The 13,212-nt window shown below is 42.8% G+C and overlaps 1 protein-coding gene across 1 annotated transcript; it reads right to left on the bottom strand.

Annotated features, from left to right (window-relative positions):
- Positions 1–1,706: 1,706 nt before the first annotated feature.
- On the bottom strand, positions 1,707–12,183 carry LOC311131931 (zinc finger and BTB domain-containing protein 22-like). Its single transcript, XM_084165039.1, has 4 exons — positions 12,057–12,183; positions 6,152–6,369; positions 3,837–4,608; positions 1,707–3,180 (listed from the first exon to the last, which is right to left on the bottom strand). Exons 2-4 carry the CDS (start codon positions 6,362–6,364, stop codon positions 2,063–2,065), a joined length of 2,103 nt encoding a protein of 700 aa, XP_084021165.1. The 5' UTR covers positions 6,365–6,369; positions 12,057–12,183; the 3' UTR covers positions 1,707–2,062.
- Between the last annotated feature and the right edge of the window lie 1,029 nt (positions 12,184–13,212).

The following is a 13,212-nucleotide window of genomic DNA, read 5'->3' as shown; positions in this document are numbered from 1 at the left end:
TACGGACGCGACCCAGTCGTTCGTTCTAAATGTTCCATTGCCATACTGGCTGGCAACGTTCTTATCCCTTGCTTGCTAGCTAGCCAACTACGGCTAACTTACAGTCACGTCAAATGTCAAAAAGAATAACAACAGTAGCTGCATTTGCATTTGTTTAAGCTGTTTTCTAGTGACATTTATTTGGATACATCCATAACAATGAGATAATGAGGCACAATTTCGCCTGGCATAGAAAATGTGCTCTCCCGTCAGGACACTGTTGTTCAGAGGAGCTAGCCAACAACACAGCTAACACAATCACTTAACACTGAAGCTGTAAAGACTGCAAACTAGCTGTACTTAATTTCATTTTACCTTTTTTCAATTGACATTTCTTTGTATATATCCATAAAAATGATGCCAGCTGATTCATGATTTCGACTGGCTGAGAAACGCTGCCTGCCTGTCTCGTCCCGACTCCCGATCCCTAAACGTTCAGTACTATGGGACAGCTGGAGATCGAATTTGAATATTGAAACTATGCTGCAAATGTCGGAGAGACAGACAGCAAGGTTTACACAAATCTCTGTTGTAAACTAAATGTTATTCTAAAAGAAATGTGAGATCATGTCTAGATGCTTTTTATAGTGGAGATCAAGTTCATAATTTGCCTGGCTGGGCTGATGAAACAGTGGATTGCGCAGTCAGATGGAGCAGAGTAAATAGGCATGTTAACATCATAGATTTAGCCAGTGGTAACTTGTGGAATAGACACTGGCTGGAATGCGCTTTTAACACATCAGCATTCAGGATTAGACCCACCAGTTGTATAAAGTAGGCTAAACCTCAAAAGGAAAATCCCTGAAATGGATGACTCAGTCCCTGTACGAAATGACAATAGCGAAAATATGAAGGCTCTTTTTCTCTGAAATGCTGTGACCTTGAAAAGCTTTCCCCCCTTAGAAACATAATGTGGAACTGAAAAAGGTATTACAGAATTTTCATGAGAATTACACGAGTACATAGCTAACGTTGGCCATACAGACCTTACTCAATCACAAACAGAACACTACAATAATATATACAATAACTTAATTCACAACCGGACCCCTATGTATACGCATAAGCTCAGCTAATACCAACTCAGAACCCCATTGTAGGATCGTATAGGGGTCCTCTTTTCAAAGGCTTTATCCTAATACTGCATCTCCCTTTGAAGTGGAAACATCTATACCCCCTGGTATAAACTGTGCACCTGAACACATCAAAACACTATCAGTCCATTATCTCCATCTCTTACTGGCCCACACTGTCTAGTATTTATGCTCAAGGCTTTCTTGGCATCGTGTCCTAGTATAGGTTTTGATCAACTCTGTGTGTACTATGTGTGCATCCCAAATGGCACCCTTTCCCCTATATAGTGCACTACTTTTGACCAGATAGTGCACTACATAATGCATATGGTGTCATTTGGGCCAAAACCTGTGTGTGTGTTTGATCATGGAAACAGACCTAGACGCAAACTATGAAGATAACAAGACATCATCCTTTTTCTCCTTGCGTTTAGCAAGAGAGACCCCTTGTGTTCCCTGTATTTACCCTGCATACACTTTCAATTAATATTCAGTAATTTCTTCAATATTCCTGGGAAGCAAACCCCCCACAGTTATGGCATTCTGTTAGTTACCCAATATGACATGATTGAATATGACTGATAACTTCTTGTTCAAACCACATCTGTGCAAACAAGATTTTATTGTATCTCAAATACATTTCACAAGACAGCTCATAAGATCAGTTGATTCATTTAAAAATACAAAATGTACACAGACTCACATCACGTCGAGCAAATTACATGTTTGTGCCATCTTTCGAGATATTAATAGCATGATGGGATAGTCCTTTAAATAAATAATAAAACATAGAAATGTCCCTCGTAGAATAGTTCACAAACAGGTGCATTAACATGGATCAGAGTGTTAATGGTTTAGACATGGACCATTATGAGCGTAATCATCAACCCATCTTATAACCAATTCAAGTGCTGTGGGCCCTATATTCCACCAGTCTTCCTCCTTTAGCTTCAGCTAAACCTGTCGCTGGCTTCCTCCTTAAAGTTGTGACTAACCAGAGTCCTTGACTGAGAGCCTAACTCAGCCCCACCCCCTAACAACCCACTCATCCCAGACTCCGCCTCCCCCTGAAAGTCTGCCTGCTCCACTTTCACCTGCCCGCCCTGTGAGAGAAACCCCTCCCCGAACCCATAAGCATAACCATCGTCCATGTCGGCAGCCGCTCTGGTGTTACTACTGGCAGCGGCTCCATCACAGCTGGCGGCCAGTCTCTCACAGCGGGCCTGGTGGCGCAGGAAACTGTCCCTCCAGATTACCTTCTTCCCACACAGGCCACACTCATAGGGCCGCAGCCCACCGTGGGTCTTCAGGTGCTTGGTCAGGTGGTGCTTCATCTTGAAGCTCTTGGTGCACACAGGGCAGGCGAAGGGCCGCAGGTTGAGGTGCTGCATCTTGACGTGGCGGTCACGCATGCTCTTCAGGGTGTAGGCCTTCCCACAGTGGCAGAAGTGCACTTTGCCCATGTAAGGGGCCCCGGCAAGGGAGAGTGAGGAGGAGGAAGAGGGGATGGAGGAGGAGGAAGAGGGGATGGGGGGTGAGGAGGAAGGGGGGAATGGAACAGGGGATGGGGACAGGTGGCAGCTGGAGGTTGGGGTACCACCACCATGGGTCATGTTCACCCCAGAGGGCCAGTTCAACTCTTGGGCCCCCAGGATAAAGTCATTGTCATCAGGAGAGTCAGGTACTAAGGGTCTCTGAGAAACTTGCCCGGTGCCATCCTCAATCTCATCATAGGTGCCCCTTCCAAAAGCACCATCTGCAAATCGGCCAAAGTCCACTTCCTCCTCATCTTCTTCGTCGTCTTCTCTTCTGTAGTCTTCCTCTCCAGCTTGCGGCCTAGCTACTTGCTGAGACCAGGGACCGGCCTGCCACTGCATCCGGGTCGAGGGTGTAGGAGCTGGGCAGGAAGGGCCAGGAATCACATCATCTGGATCCCCAGCATGGGGAGAAGTCAGGGCTGAGCTTCTCCCCAGGTGTCTCTCCTCTTTCTTCTGAAGCTCCCCTGAGCTCTTTTTCCCCTCTGGCTGTCCTCCCTCTTCAACTTGGTGTACACTAGTGTGGAAGTCTCCTGGAGAAATACAAAACAGAGATATGTACAATGTACAAAGGACATACATATAATGGTACTGTATTTAAGGTACTGGGATGTGTGCTTATCACATATTAGTGTTTATCATCTCATAAATAGGAGACAAATGTTTAAAAGGGAGTTGAAACAATAGAGCGTACTCCCCACCCCGGTCTCAGTAAAAAGCTGATGGATGGGGCTGGATAAATGTAACTACTCTCAAAAAACACAAACAGAGCAATGGGTGCATCCAATATTTAAAAATTATAGTTTTAACCATGTTGAGGCTGTGTAGTATTTGTTTAGATTACTTTTGTTTACAAACATTTGAGTAAAACAAGCTTATATTTGGGGTTCTGAGGGGGTATGACAGTTGAACTAAGCTCAAGTGGATTTTATAAGTTATATTCTTCAAGAATTAATGGGTACATGTCATTAATTTATAAGTCCCAAAATGTATGTAGCAACTGCAGAATGCCCCTTTAAGAGAGAGAGAGAGAGAGAGAGAGAGAGAGAGAGAGAGAGAGACAGAGACAGAGACAGAGACAGAGACAGAGACAGAGAGACAGAGACACTTTTATAAACACAGATATCAACCAACCCAGGCATATCAATGTCCAAGTCCGGTTTACATTTCACATTCTAGGACTACATACCAGAGTTTCCTCTCCGCTCAGGCCCCTCCCTCTTCTCCTCTTCCCCCATTTCTTCAATCCCTCTTTCAGTCCCTCTTTTCTCCTGAGGCTCTTCCCCAAAGCCCCTTCCACTTCCTATATCCCTGCCATGCAGTTTCTCAGCACTTGGTGGCACTGCCCTCTGTCTCAGTCTAGCTCTCAGTCTCAACGTCTCACCAGGAAACCCCCCATGCCTGGTGTGTCCTAGGGGGCTGGCTTTACTGTGGCTCGACATCCACACCTCCTCACAGCTGGAGTAGTCACTCTCCCCAGCAGGGTGGTAGTCCCGCTGTGAGTCAGCTAGGCGCTGGGCAGGCATGGACATGACTGTCTGGGGTGAGGACCTGGGGCGGCCCCACCTGGGGAACTGCTGGGGCCTCCTCCACGTGGCCAATGGAGGCAGAGAATTCTGCTCCTGGCCGTAGGGCCTCCTCTCCTTACCTTTCCCCTCTTTCTCCATGTATAGGCAGTTGGTGCTGCTTGGGGACTGCTGCCTTGAGGAGGCACCATGGTGTGTGGCTGCTGCAGCATCCCCAGGGTTGCATTCTTCTGGGGGTCCAGGTCTCTTCAGGATCTCTGTGCACTTGTCAACAATATGCCACATCTGGAGGAAGCTGGCTACCGTCACGTAGTTGACAATGTCATCACGCACTATGCTCAGTTGGCCGGTGTAGGCTGAGCTCAGGACACTCTCAAAGGCCACGGGGTCCATGACAGAGGGCAGAGACACTGTCGTCACATTCTTCAGCAACACCTGGTGAAAGTGATTTGTTTTTTAAACGTTCAAACTAGGATTTCACAATAGAGGTCTTCACGGCTCCACCTGTAGTTGAATACCTGAAACGGGATCCGAGCGGGTCCGGATCCAGAATCCTACATAATGTCACGGGTCTGATATGATTGTCACAGGTATGTGTAATTTTAACTGACTTGTCCGGAAGGACCCATATAGATCCGAATGCGACTGCTGCGCGAGAGCGAGAGAGAAATTGTATTATTTATGCTGTTGCTCTTTGCTTTTCACGAGAGTGGCGCGTGTAGCTTGTTGTTAGCCAATCGTAAGTCATCAAAGCAGCAATAGGCTACAGTCAGAGCCTTCCTGTGGGGCAAAAGGAGAAGGATAGGCTACAACGACCAAGAGCCAACAGGTAGGCTGCTACTTTATATTCTGAATGGAGTTGTTGTTGTTTGTAACTGTGTAGGATGAGAAAGCGCATTCAGCCTCCATTAGCCTAGCTAGCTAGCTAGCTCCTCCCGGTTTGATCCAGTCAAGACAGGTATTATGTAATCATTTTCGATGAGAAATAACCTAGCTATGGCAACTAATAGTCTACTATAGCACGAGTCGGCTTGGTTGGTTGTGGTCTTTCGTCTCTCCCTCCCTCCTCCCTGTTCCCCGTGCCACTCGCTCACACTCACACTCACAGTAGCCTACACACACACAGCACAGCCCCTGCTAGAGCTACACCTCTCTCTACCTCACGCTTTATTAGCTCTGGTTAATAAAGTAGCTTACAAATAGACTTTTCTGCTGCTTCCCTCACTCGGATCCGACCAGTTCTATACGGAACGGTTCTAGTTGTCCTCGGGTCCATTTGGAATGGGTCTCTAAATTGTAAAAAAATGTATTTATGCATATCGGGTCCGGTTGGGAAAGTACCAGGTCCATTTCAGAACGGGTCCTACTTTTCAGACCCGTGAAGGCCTCTATTTTACAGTAAATCTATTTTTCCAGACAACAATGTAGAATAGAGGTACCCATGACAGAGCAAAGACAAACTCTTCCTGTGTAGAGACAGGTAAAGACAGACATGTCCAGTGGCGACCCGTCATTCAGTTTGTGGGCATCGTTTTTTTTACCGTTATAGTGCAATTAATGGATAGTTTAGTGTTGTGTAGTGTAGTGGCTTTGCTGGCATGCATCCCCCACCCCAATTTTTTCACGGAAACCCAGACCTAGGCAACAGCAGTGACTATGTCTGGGATTAATGACGGACTATCTTGGTAAATTCGAAAAGGGAAAAACAAATTCGGGGGAGGGTCCTCTTCAGAAAGACAACTCTCCCAACAAATCGCAAGTTTGTGTAGGCTTAAAATGTGGGCGGGAATTGTGCTAGGGCAACAAATGGATAAGGCAGTGACGTAGGAAAGCCGGATGTCCCAACACTGCCTTTTTCTCTATGCCAAACTGACCTTGTTAACGAACAGACGTGTAAGCCGGAACATTGGTACATTGTGGGAGGCAACTTGAGAGAGACTACTAGTACACACACTCATATGCACACAGACAGACAAACCTGATCGTGAAAGTATGGCGAGGAGGCAGCCAGCACACAGCGGTGGGCCCTGAACACCTGTCCCTGCACCTGGATGGAGAGGTCACAGAGCCGGCCTTCCTCCCGCTGTCGATTTAGGCTGTCCAAAACTGCTGCACGCACACTGGGGAAGCATACTTGGACCATCAGGCCAGCAGGGGCACCAGTGACAATGCTAATGCAGCCCTGATCCATTGAGTCTAAAGCCAGGGAAGAAGAAAATGCTGTTAGCGCCATCCGGGAATCCTTGGTACGTCCCTACCCAAAACCTTAAATCGATACAGTTACATATCGGGATATTATTCTTATGTTTTCAGCACAAAAGCTCGTCGTACAAGATAACTTACCGTATACAGTGCCTTCGGAATGTTTTCAGACCTCTTGACCTTTTCCACATTTTGTTACGTTATAGCCTTATTCTAAAATTGATTAAATAAAACAATTTCCTCAGCAATCTACACACAATACCCCATAATGGCAAAGTGAAAACAGGTTTTTAGAAATATTTGCTTATTTATAAAACTCAAAAAACAGAAATACCTTTTTTACATAAGTATTCAGACCCTTTGCTATGAGACTCGAAATAGATGGGAGAACCTTCCAGAAGGACAACCATCTCTGCAGCACTTCCCTGCTCCCTCTGAACAGCAGAAATACAAACAATTATCACCAGGCCACTTCTGGTTACCTTCACCGATTCCACAACACCTAACTCTGTTTTCACCCACCCTGAAACCACAAAGGGATCAGCCAAAAGGAAAGGGTCCACTTTTCTAAAAGATGTCACTCCTACAGTCACAGACTCATCTTTATCCTGACCCTCAGTGCAAGCCTCGGGCTCCGAGAACTTCACCACACCTACCCCCTCCATACTTCGCCCTCACTCACTTCCATTTCTCCTCCTGTCTTCGATCCGGCATACAGCTCACTCTGCTTACACTTTCTACCATGCTTCTTTAACAAACCATAAATTTTTAACCGATTCAAGCTCACCCTCTTCCTCCCTCTCTCTCTTCGACCTCCTCTGTCTCTCTTTTTCCCTCCATTCCTCCTCCGTATTCCAAGAATACTTCTCCTTATAATAATACTGAACTTCTCCTGACATACATCTTGTTCTTGCCCTCTCAAGGGACACCATTTCCCTAATCTCCAGCGCGTCCAGTCCAGACAACAACAGCTCCCTTCGTCCCGGTTTTTCCCCCATCAGTCCATAGTTGGACGGCTGCCCTACCCAAAACAGGTTTGGACCAATCACTGCCTCATTCTGGCACATATATACCCTTAACCCAAACTCAAAGTAGACAGCCCTTGGACCTCAACCCTAACCCTATAAAAAGGTGTATCAATTTAAGCTTTTGTTTATAAAAAAAATTAATGGGAAAGATAAGGTTCTTATGCTTTCCAAAACCGTACTGCAAGCGAAGCGTGTTAATGTTCAGACCGACCGTCAAGGCGCTTAACAAAACTCCCCCCACAGAAGACGCCTTCTTCCAATGACTTATGTGTAATGTAAACAGAGTCATGATCAAGGGCTAGTCCCTCTGCAGTAGGCTGGACAATAGAACAAGTCAAAATTCACCCAAGGCTGAAAAAGAGCAAAAGAACATTGGTTGAGCTGGAACACTCGCGTGAGGCCATAGAAAATGAATTGAAACTAACCATCGCTGAGCCCCTTCTTACTGCAATGATCCTTAGAATTCAATTTTCCCTAAATGGCACCAAAAAATGTCTACCTTTTTATTTTACCGCTACAATCTTTTCTTAGGACGAAACTGAAAAATAACTTGTGTAGAAAGTAAACATCCGCACCTCAATAGTGCCAAGTGTGCTAATGTCTGCATAACGAGGAAGTAGGAAAGAATGTAAACTTCTGACTATTTCTGGTCTAGCGATCGATGACAGCAGAGTACGCTGCCCAACCTTATGTCATTAGAAAGAGGAGATTATCCTGATTAAACTGGTGTCCGACATGAAAAAAAAACAAAATATACACATTGTGAGATACTTGGCGAAATATACCAGCATGCCTCTCCCTAGGAAAACAATAGGGGTAGCTCAGAGTTCCAAAAGCAAAAAGTATTTTGGGGCTAGCGTTTGATGACAACGGAATACGCTGCCCAGAAAGAGGATATTCTCATGACAGTCCTGTGTAGCTCAGTTGGTAGAGCATGGTGTTTGCAACGCCAGGGTTGTGGGTTCGATTCCCACGGGGGGCCAGTATGAAAAAAAAAGATGTATGCACTCACTAACTGTAAGTCGCTCTGGATAAGAGCGTCTGCTAAATGACTAAAATGTAAAGTGGTGTCTGACTTGAAAAAATCTAAATATACACATTGAGATATTTTGTGAAATAAACAGGCATACATATATTTTCCCTATAGGAAACAATGGGATGACCTCAGAGTTCCATGAGTACATTTTAACATTTTGTAGTCAAGCGGTTAAGAGCGTTGGGCAGTAACCGAAAGGTGGCTGGTTCAACTCCCCGAGCAGATTAGGTGAAAAATCTGTCGATGTACCCTTGAGCAAGGCACTTAACCCTAATTGCTCTTGTAAGTCGCTCTGGATAACAGCGTCTGTTAAACGACTAAACTAGCTTAGCACTAACTTTTCATTATTCATAGATCTACTCCTCTGATGACATGGCAGGCAGACTCCTCTGATGGCAGGCAGGCAGGCACACTCCTGAAAACAAACTGCTCAGCAAAGCAAAGGCTCTTTTGAGTGTTACCAGATGTGTGTATATATATATATATATATATATATATATATATAAAAAGCTCATTTTCAGTGTATGTGGTTATATGTTGAGGGGGTGTTACTTTGGCAGACAATGTCACCCATCTAAATAAATAGTATTTTTGTTTTAAGTTAACTAAATGTATGGTGTTTTGGGTTTATGTCAGTTTCATTGTTTACTGTTATGCTATAAATTGTTATTTTATGGTTGTAAGTGATAAAATGAACTAGAATATTTTTTATTTTGCAATTCTGAGTAATTACTACTTTAGTAAGGATATACACTTTATTCAGTACTACTGCAATTGCTAAATAATTCCAATAGATGGCAACATAAGACCACAAATGAAATTTCAGAATATTAGTTTACTCCCTGGATACACCACTCCCCCTCACAGGAAAAATGCTGCCCGCGCTTTTTTCAGTCCCTTTCCACACTGCTAATGCAAGAGGAAGGACTAAAAAAGCATTTAACAGATTACTGTGAAGTAATATAATGATTAATGTTCATTATTACCTGTTTGAATGCTCATGTTTTGAAATTATACTTGATTACTATCCCGATTGTCGATAATCCTGAACATCAATTCAGTCACCTCTGGTCGACAAGAACATATTTCCCTAGTACATTCATTGTCAAATTCATCAACCAGCATCGAGCCACTCTGCCTTCTCGCACAAGTAGCGAACTCAACAAGCTCCGCCACAAGCTCGTGCCATCAGCGAGCACTCTGCATTCTCGCGCAAGCGAGGGGCATTTGCTAACCGCGAGGGTTGCATGATGTAATCTCTTGGCAGCCTGTAGAAAATGCACTTTTGTCTTTTCTATTCCAAGGCTGTCCACTCGCACTGTCATATGAGAGACATTACAGACATCCAGTATCCAAATGTAGGCACTCACTAACTGTAAGTCGCTCTGGATAAGAGCGTCTGCTAAATGACTAAAATGTAAATGTAATTACGATGCTAGGGTTGTTTGGCCAGGGTTCAATACCTGCTATAGTTAAATGTTTTGCTCTCCCAAAAGCAACACAGGCCTAATACAAGAGCGAGAGAGAGATATAGCTAACTAAAGTAATGAGTGACCATTTTAGAAAATCATGGGAGATAGTCTTTGGTTGAATGCTTTTTTATGTCAATCATATTGCTGCTTGTAGCCTATAACTGATGCTTTGTAGTCTTATGCTGCCATCTATTGGAAATATTTAGCAATTAAAAGTTATTAATTCACATAAAGACATTGGTGAGGCAGCTGAGAAATAAAGTGTATTTTTCTTATCAATTCCTGAGATCAGTCTCAAACCTGCCCCACGTATCCCTCGCCGATTGCTAGACTTTCACATAGACGTTACTAGGTCACACCCAGTTCAAACCACATAAAAAAATTAAAAATAATGTGCCTTGTTTATCAAGTGCTCTGCCTTGCAATAATAAATATAATATAATAAAATAATTAATAACCAAATGCTTACATAGGTTTTGATTTAAAAATAATGAAACTGCTATTTAGTAATATAATGGTATTTACGTACATAATATTATTAATAAAATAGTTTCTAAAAGTGTTGTAGGCTACCCTACCCTAGAATTAGGGCTAAGGCTAAAATAGGTTACACCTAGGGTTAGGTTTAAGGTTTTTAAGGAATAAAACGGTATGGATTTATATATATGCTCCTCCCTGTGGCCTTCGGCGGGTACTACATACCTAATTCGAGACACTTGCTAGCCTCATAATCTGAGGTGGCAACTGCGTTACATCTACAAATCAATTAACTAGACCAAACCATTTGGTTGCAACTCCGTGAACCTGCGCAGCATTCGCTCAATTCGATGCCTACGAACAAACAGATTTCGACACATATCAAATTACCCAGCAGCCATTTAGAAACAACAAACCTTAAAAATAAAAATAAAAATATAAAATATATTATTTCTTAATAAAAAACATGTCTTCTGGCTGTTTAAATCGGCCACATCTTGAAAAAGAGGACAGGGACATGCGTTTAGGTTTTACACTTTTTTCTGAAAAAAAAAAAAAGGTTAACTATGACCAGAAAATGTTTAACAAGCCAGGCATCTCTAGCACTGTGGGTCACCACAACGTGTACCCAGGCGAACAGTGAGAGCGCTCACCAAGTAGCCGTAACGTTGTTAATAATAAGTTACCTGAGGTAAGCCTACAGGGTTAACGCGGGCAGGTCTCATTGCCAACAATAGCGAAGCTGGCATTGTGGCGCAGAACAATGGGCTTGGAATAGAACGTTCCGAAGGCAAGTTGGCGCTCAATAGAACTAATAGGAGCTGGCAGGGTGAAAAATGTCCTAAAATAAGGCGTTTTTTTTCGCGATTACTTGAAAACTACGGCAAATATATGGGACATATGGTAATAATATAAAACTGGCATCCATGGCGGATGCGATGAACTATTTTCTATCAGAAAAAAAGCGTTTTTATAAATGTCATGTTTCTAGCCTATCTGCAGCTGATATGGTGAGCAACATGTTTGGAACATCGAATCGCATATAGAAATCGTGAGAATCACAATACATATCGTATCGGAACCTAGCTAAGTATCGTGATAATATCGAGGTCCCTGGCAATTCCCAGCCCTAACATTTACCTCAAATTTCAACTTCAAATGGGTTAGGGACGTCCCAAGGATCCCTAATAGCAAGGACCTAGCAGTTAGCTACCTGTGCTTTTTAGCTAGTCAGCTAACTATCTGAGCCATGAAGATATAGCTAGCTAGCAGTCTGACTGGTGGTGGAGCATAATTTACCCAATATGTTATTGACCTAGTGCCTTTCATATTCATAGGTTTATGATCATCTTCAATTTACTGGCAATTTATCTAGCTATATTAGCTAGCTAGCTAGCTAGCTAGCTACAACCAGAAAGGGTTGAAAAGCCTCTTTATTCGCAGCCCTAACCTTACGCACATTCATTGCCAGTCTGATATTATAGCTAGGAATAGTGAACATTAGAAATACCGAAAATGGTCTAACGTCAGCTAGTTAGTTTGCTAGTCCATTCATCTCAGTGCACTCAACTCGTAGCTAGTTAGCTAGAAAGCTAGCTAGTCAGGCTAGCTAAATTAGTATGAAACAAAATGTGTGCAATTCCACAGTAGCTTTAGCTAGATAATTACCTATGTTCTCAGGATCTCCAAGCGGAATGAGTCTTCAAAATATGCCAGCAATTTCAGCTAAAGCACATTCTATGCAACGTTGTTCAATCACCCTGTCCTCGACAGTTCCATCATGTCAACAGGGTGTAGGGTGGGAGAGCTTGTCTGTGACTATGCCAATGTAGCTACCAACCATGGCTAACTCTTGTAACTACTAAAAACGTCTAGGCATCTGCCCCTCGTTATTTACTGTCTCCTATATCGATACATTCATTATCAGAGGCACTCTAAGTAATTCATTATCTATTCATTAATCTATTAGGAGTTTAGGCCTAGTATCATCACTGAGCATACTAAAAAGACAAGAATACTCGGGACTGTAGTAAGTAATGGCTACTAATAGTAATAAAGGTTGTCCACTATTGGCATATCTATTTATTATTGCCATCGAAATGTTAGCTGTTAAAATCAGATCCAACAATAATATCAAGGTGTTAGAAATCCAGTGCTTAAAAACAAAGGAGTCAGTGTATGCTGCTAATTCATGTTTTCTTTTAAATCCACAATTTGGATCCCTCCACAGCCTCAGAGGATCTAGATACTTTTTCTAACCTCTCTGGATTACAACAAAATTATGATGTGTACTATATTACGTATTGGATCACAAAAAAATACAACTTTTACATTACCTTGTAGTTTACCAATAAAATGGTCTGACGGTGATGTGGACATACTCGGTATACATATCCCGAAAAAAAGAAATGATCTCACTCAATACATTTTTATAGAAAATTAGCAAAAATACATAAGATCTGTATGCCATGGAAAGGAAAATACCTGTCTATTTGTGGAAAAATTAACTCTTTAGTCATATCTCAGTTAACTATTTGCTTATGGTCTTGCCTACACCTAGCGACCTGTTTTTTTTGTTAGATGAGCAAAAAATATTCAATTTTATTTGGAATGGCAAGATAGACAACATTTAAAGGGCCTATTTATATAATGAATATGAATTCGGAGGGCCTATTTATATAATTAATATGAATTCGGAGGGCAGAAATTATTAAATATTAACGCATTATACCTTTCACTAAAGGCGTCAGTCATACACAAGTTATACATAAATCCGAACTGGTTCTCTAGTAAATTTAGTAAGAATGTCTCACCCCATGTTCAA

This window comes from Coregonus lavaretus (assembly GCF_964263955.1).
Source record: "Coregonus lavaretus genome assembly, chromosome: 7".
In the NCBI taxonomy this organism is placed as follows: Eukaryota; Metazoa; Chordata; class Actinopteri; order Salmoniformes; family Salmonidae; genus Coregonus; species Coregonus lavaretus.
The sequence above is the reverse complement of the archived record's forward strand: the minus strand, read 5'-3'. Positions and strand labels throughout refer to the sequence as shown.

What these genes read in the sequence shown, in the direction of transcription:
- LOC311131931 (XM_084165039.1), bottom strand. Translation starts at nt 6,364, where the DNA reads ATGGATCAGGGCTGCATTAGCATTGTCACTGGTGCCCCTGCTGGCCTG. An exon ending in CGCCATACTTTCACGATCAG is followed by an intron (nt 4,609 to 6,151) that starts GTTTGTCTGTCT and finishes CACTTTCACCAG; the next exon opens with GTGTTGCTGAAGAATGTGAC. An exon ending in TGAGCGGAGAGGAAACTCTG is followed by an intron (nt 3,181 to 3,836) that starts GTATGTAGTCCT and finishes GTATTTCTCCAG; the next exon opens with GAGACTTCCACACTAGTGTA.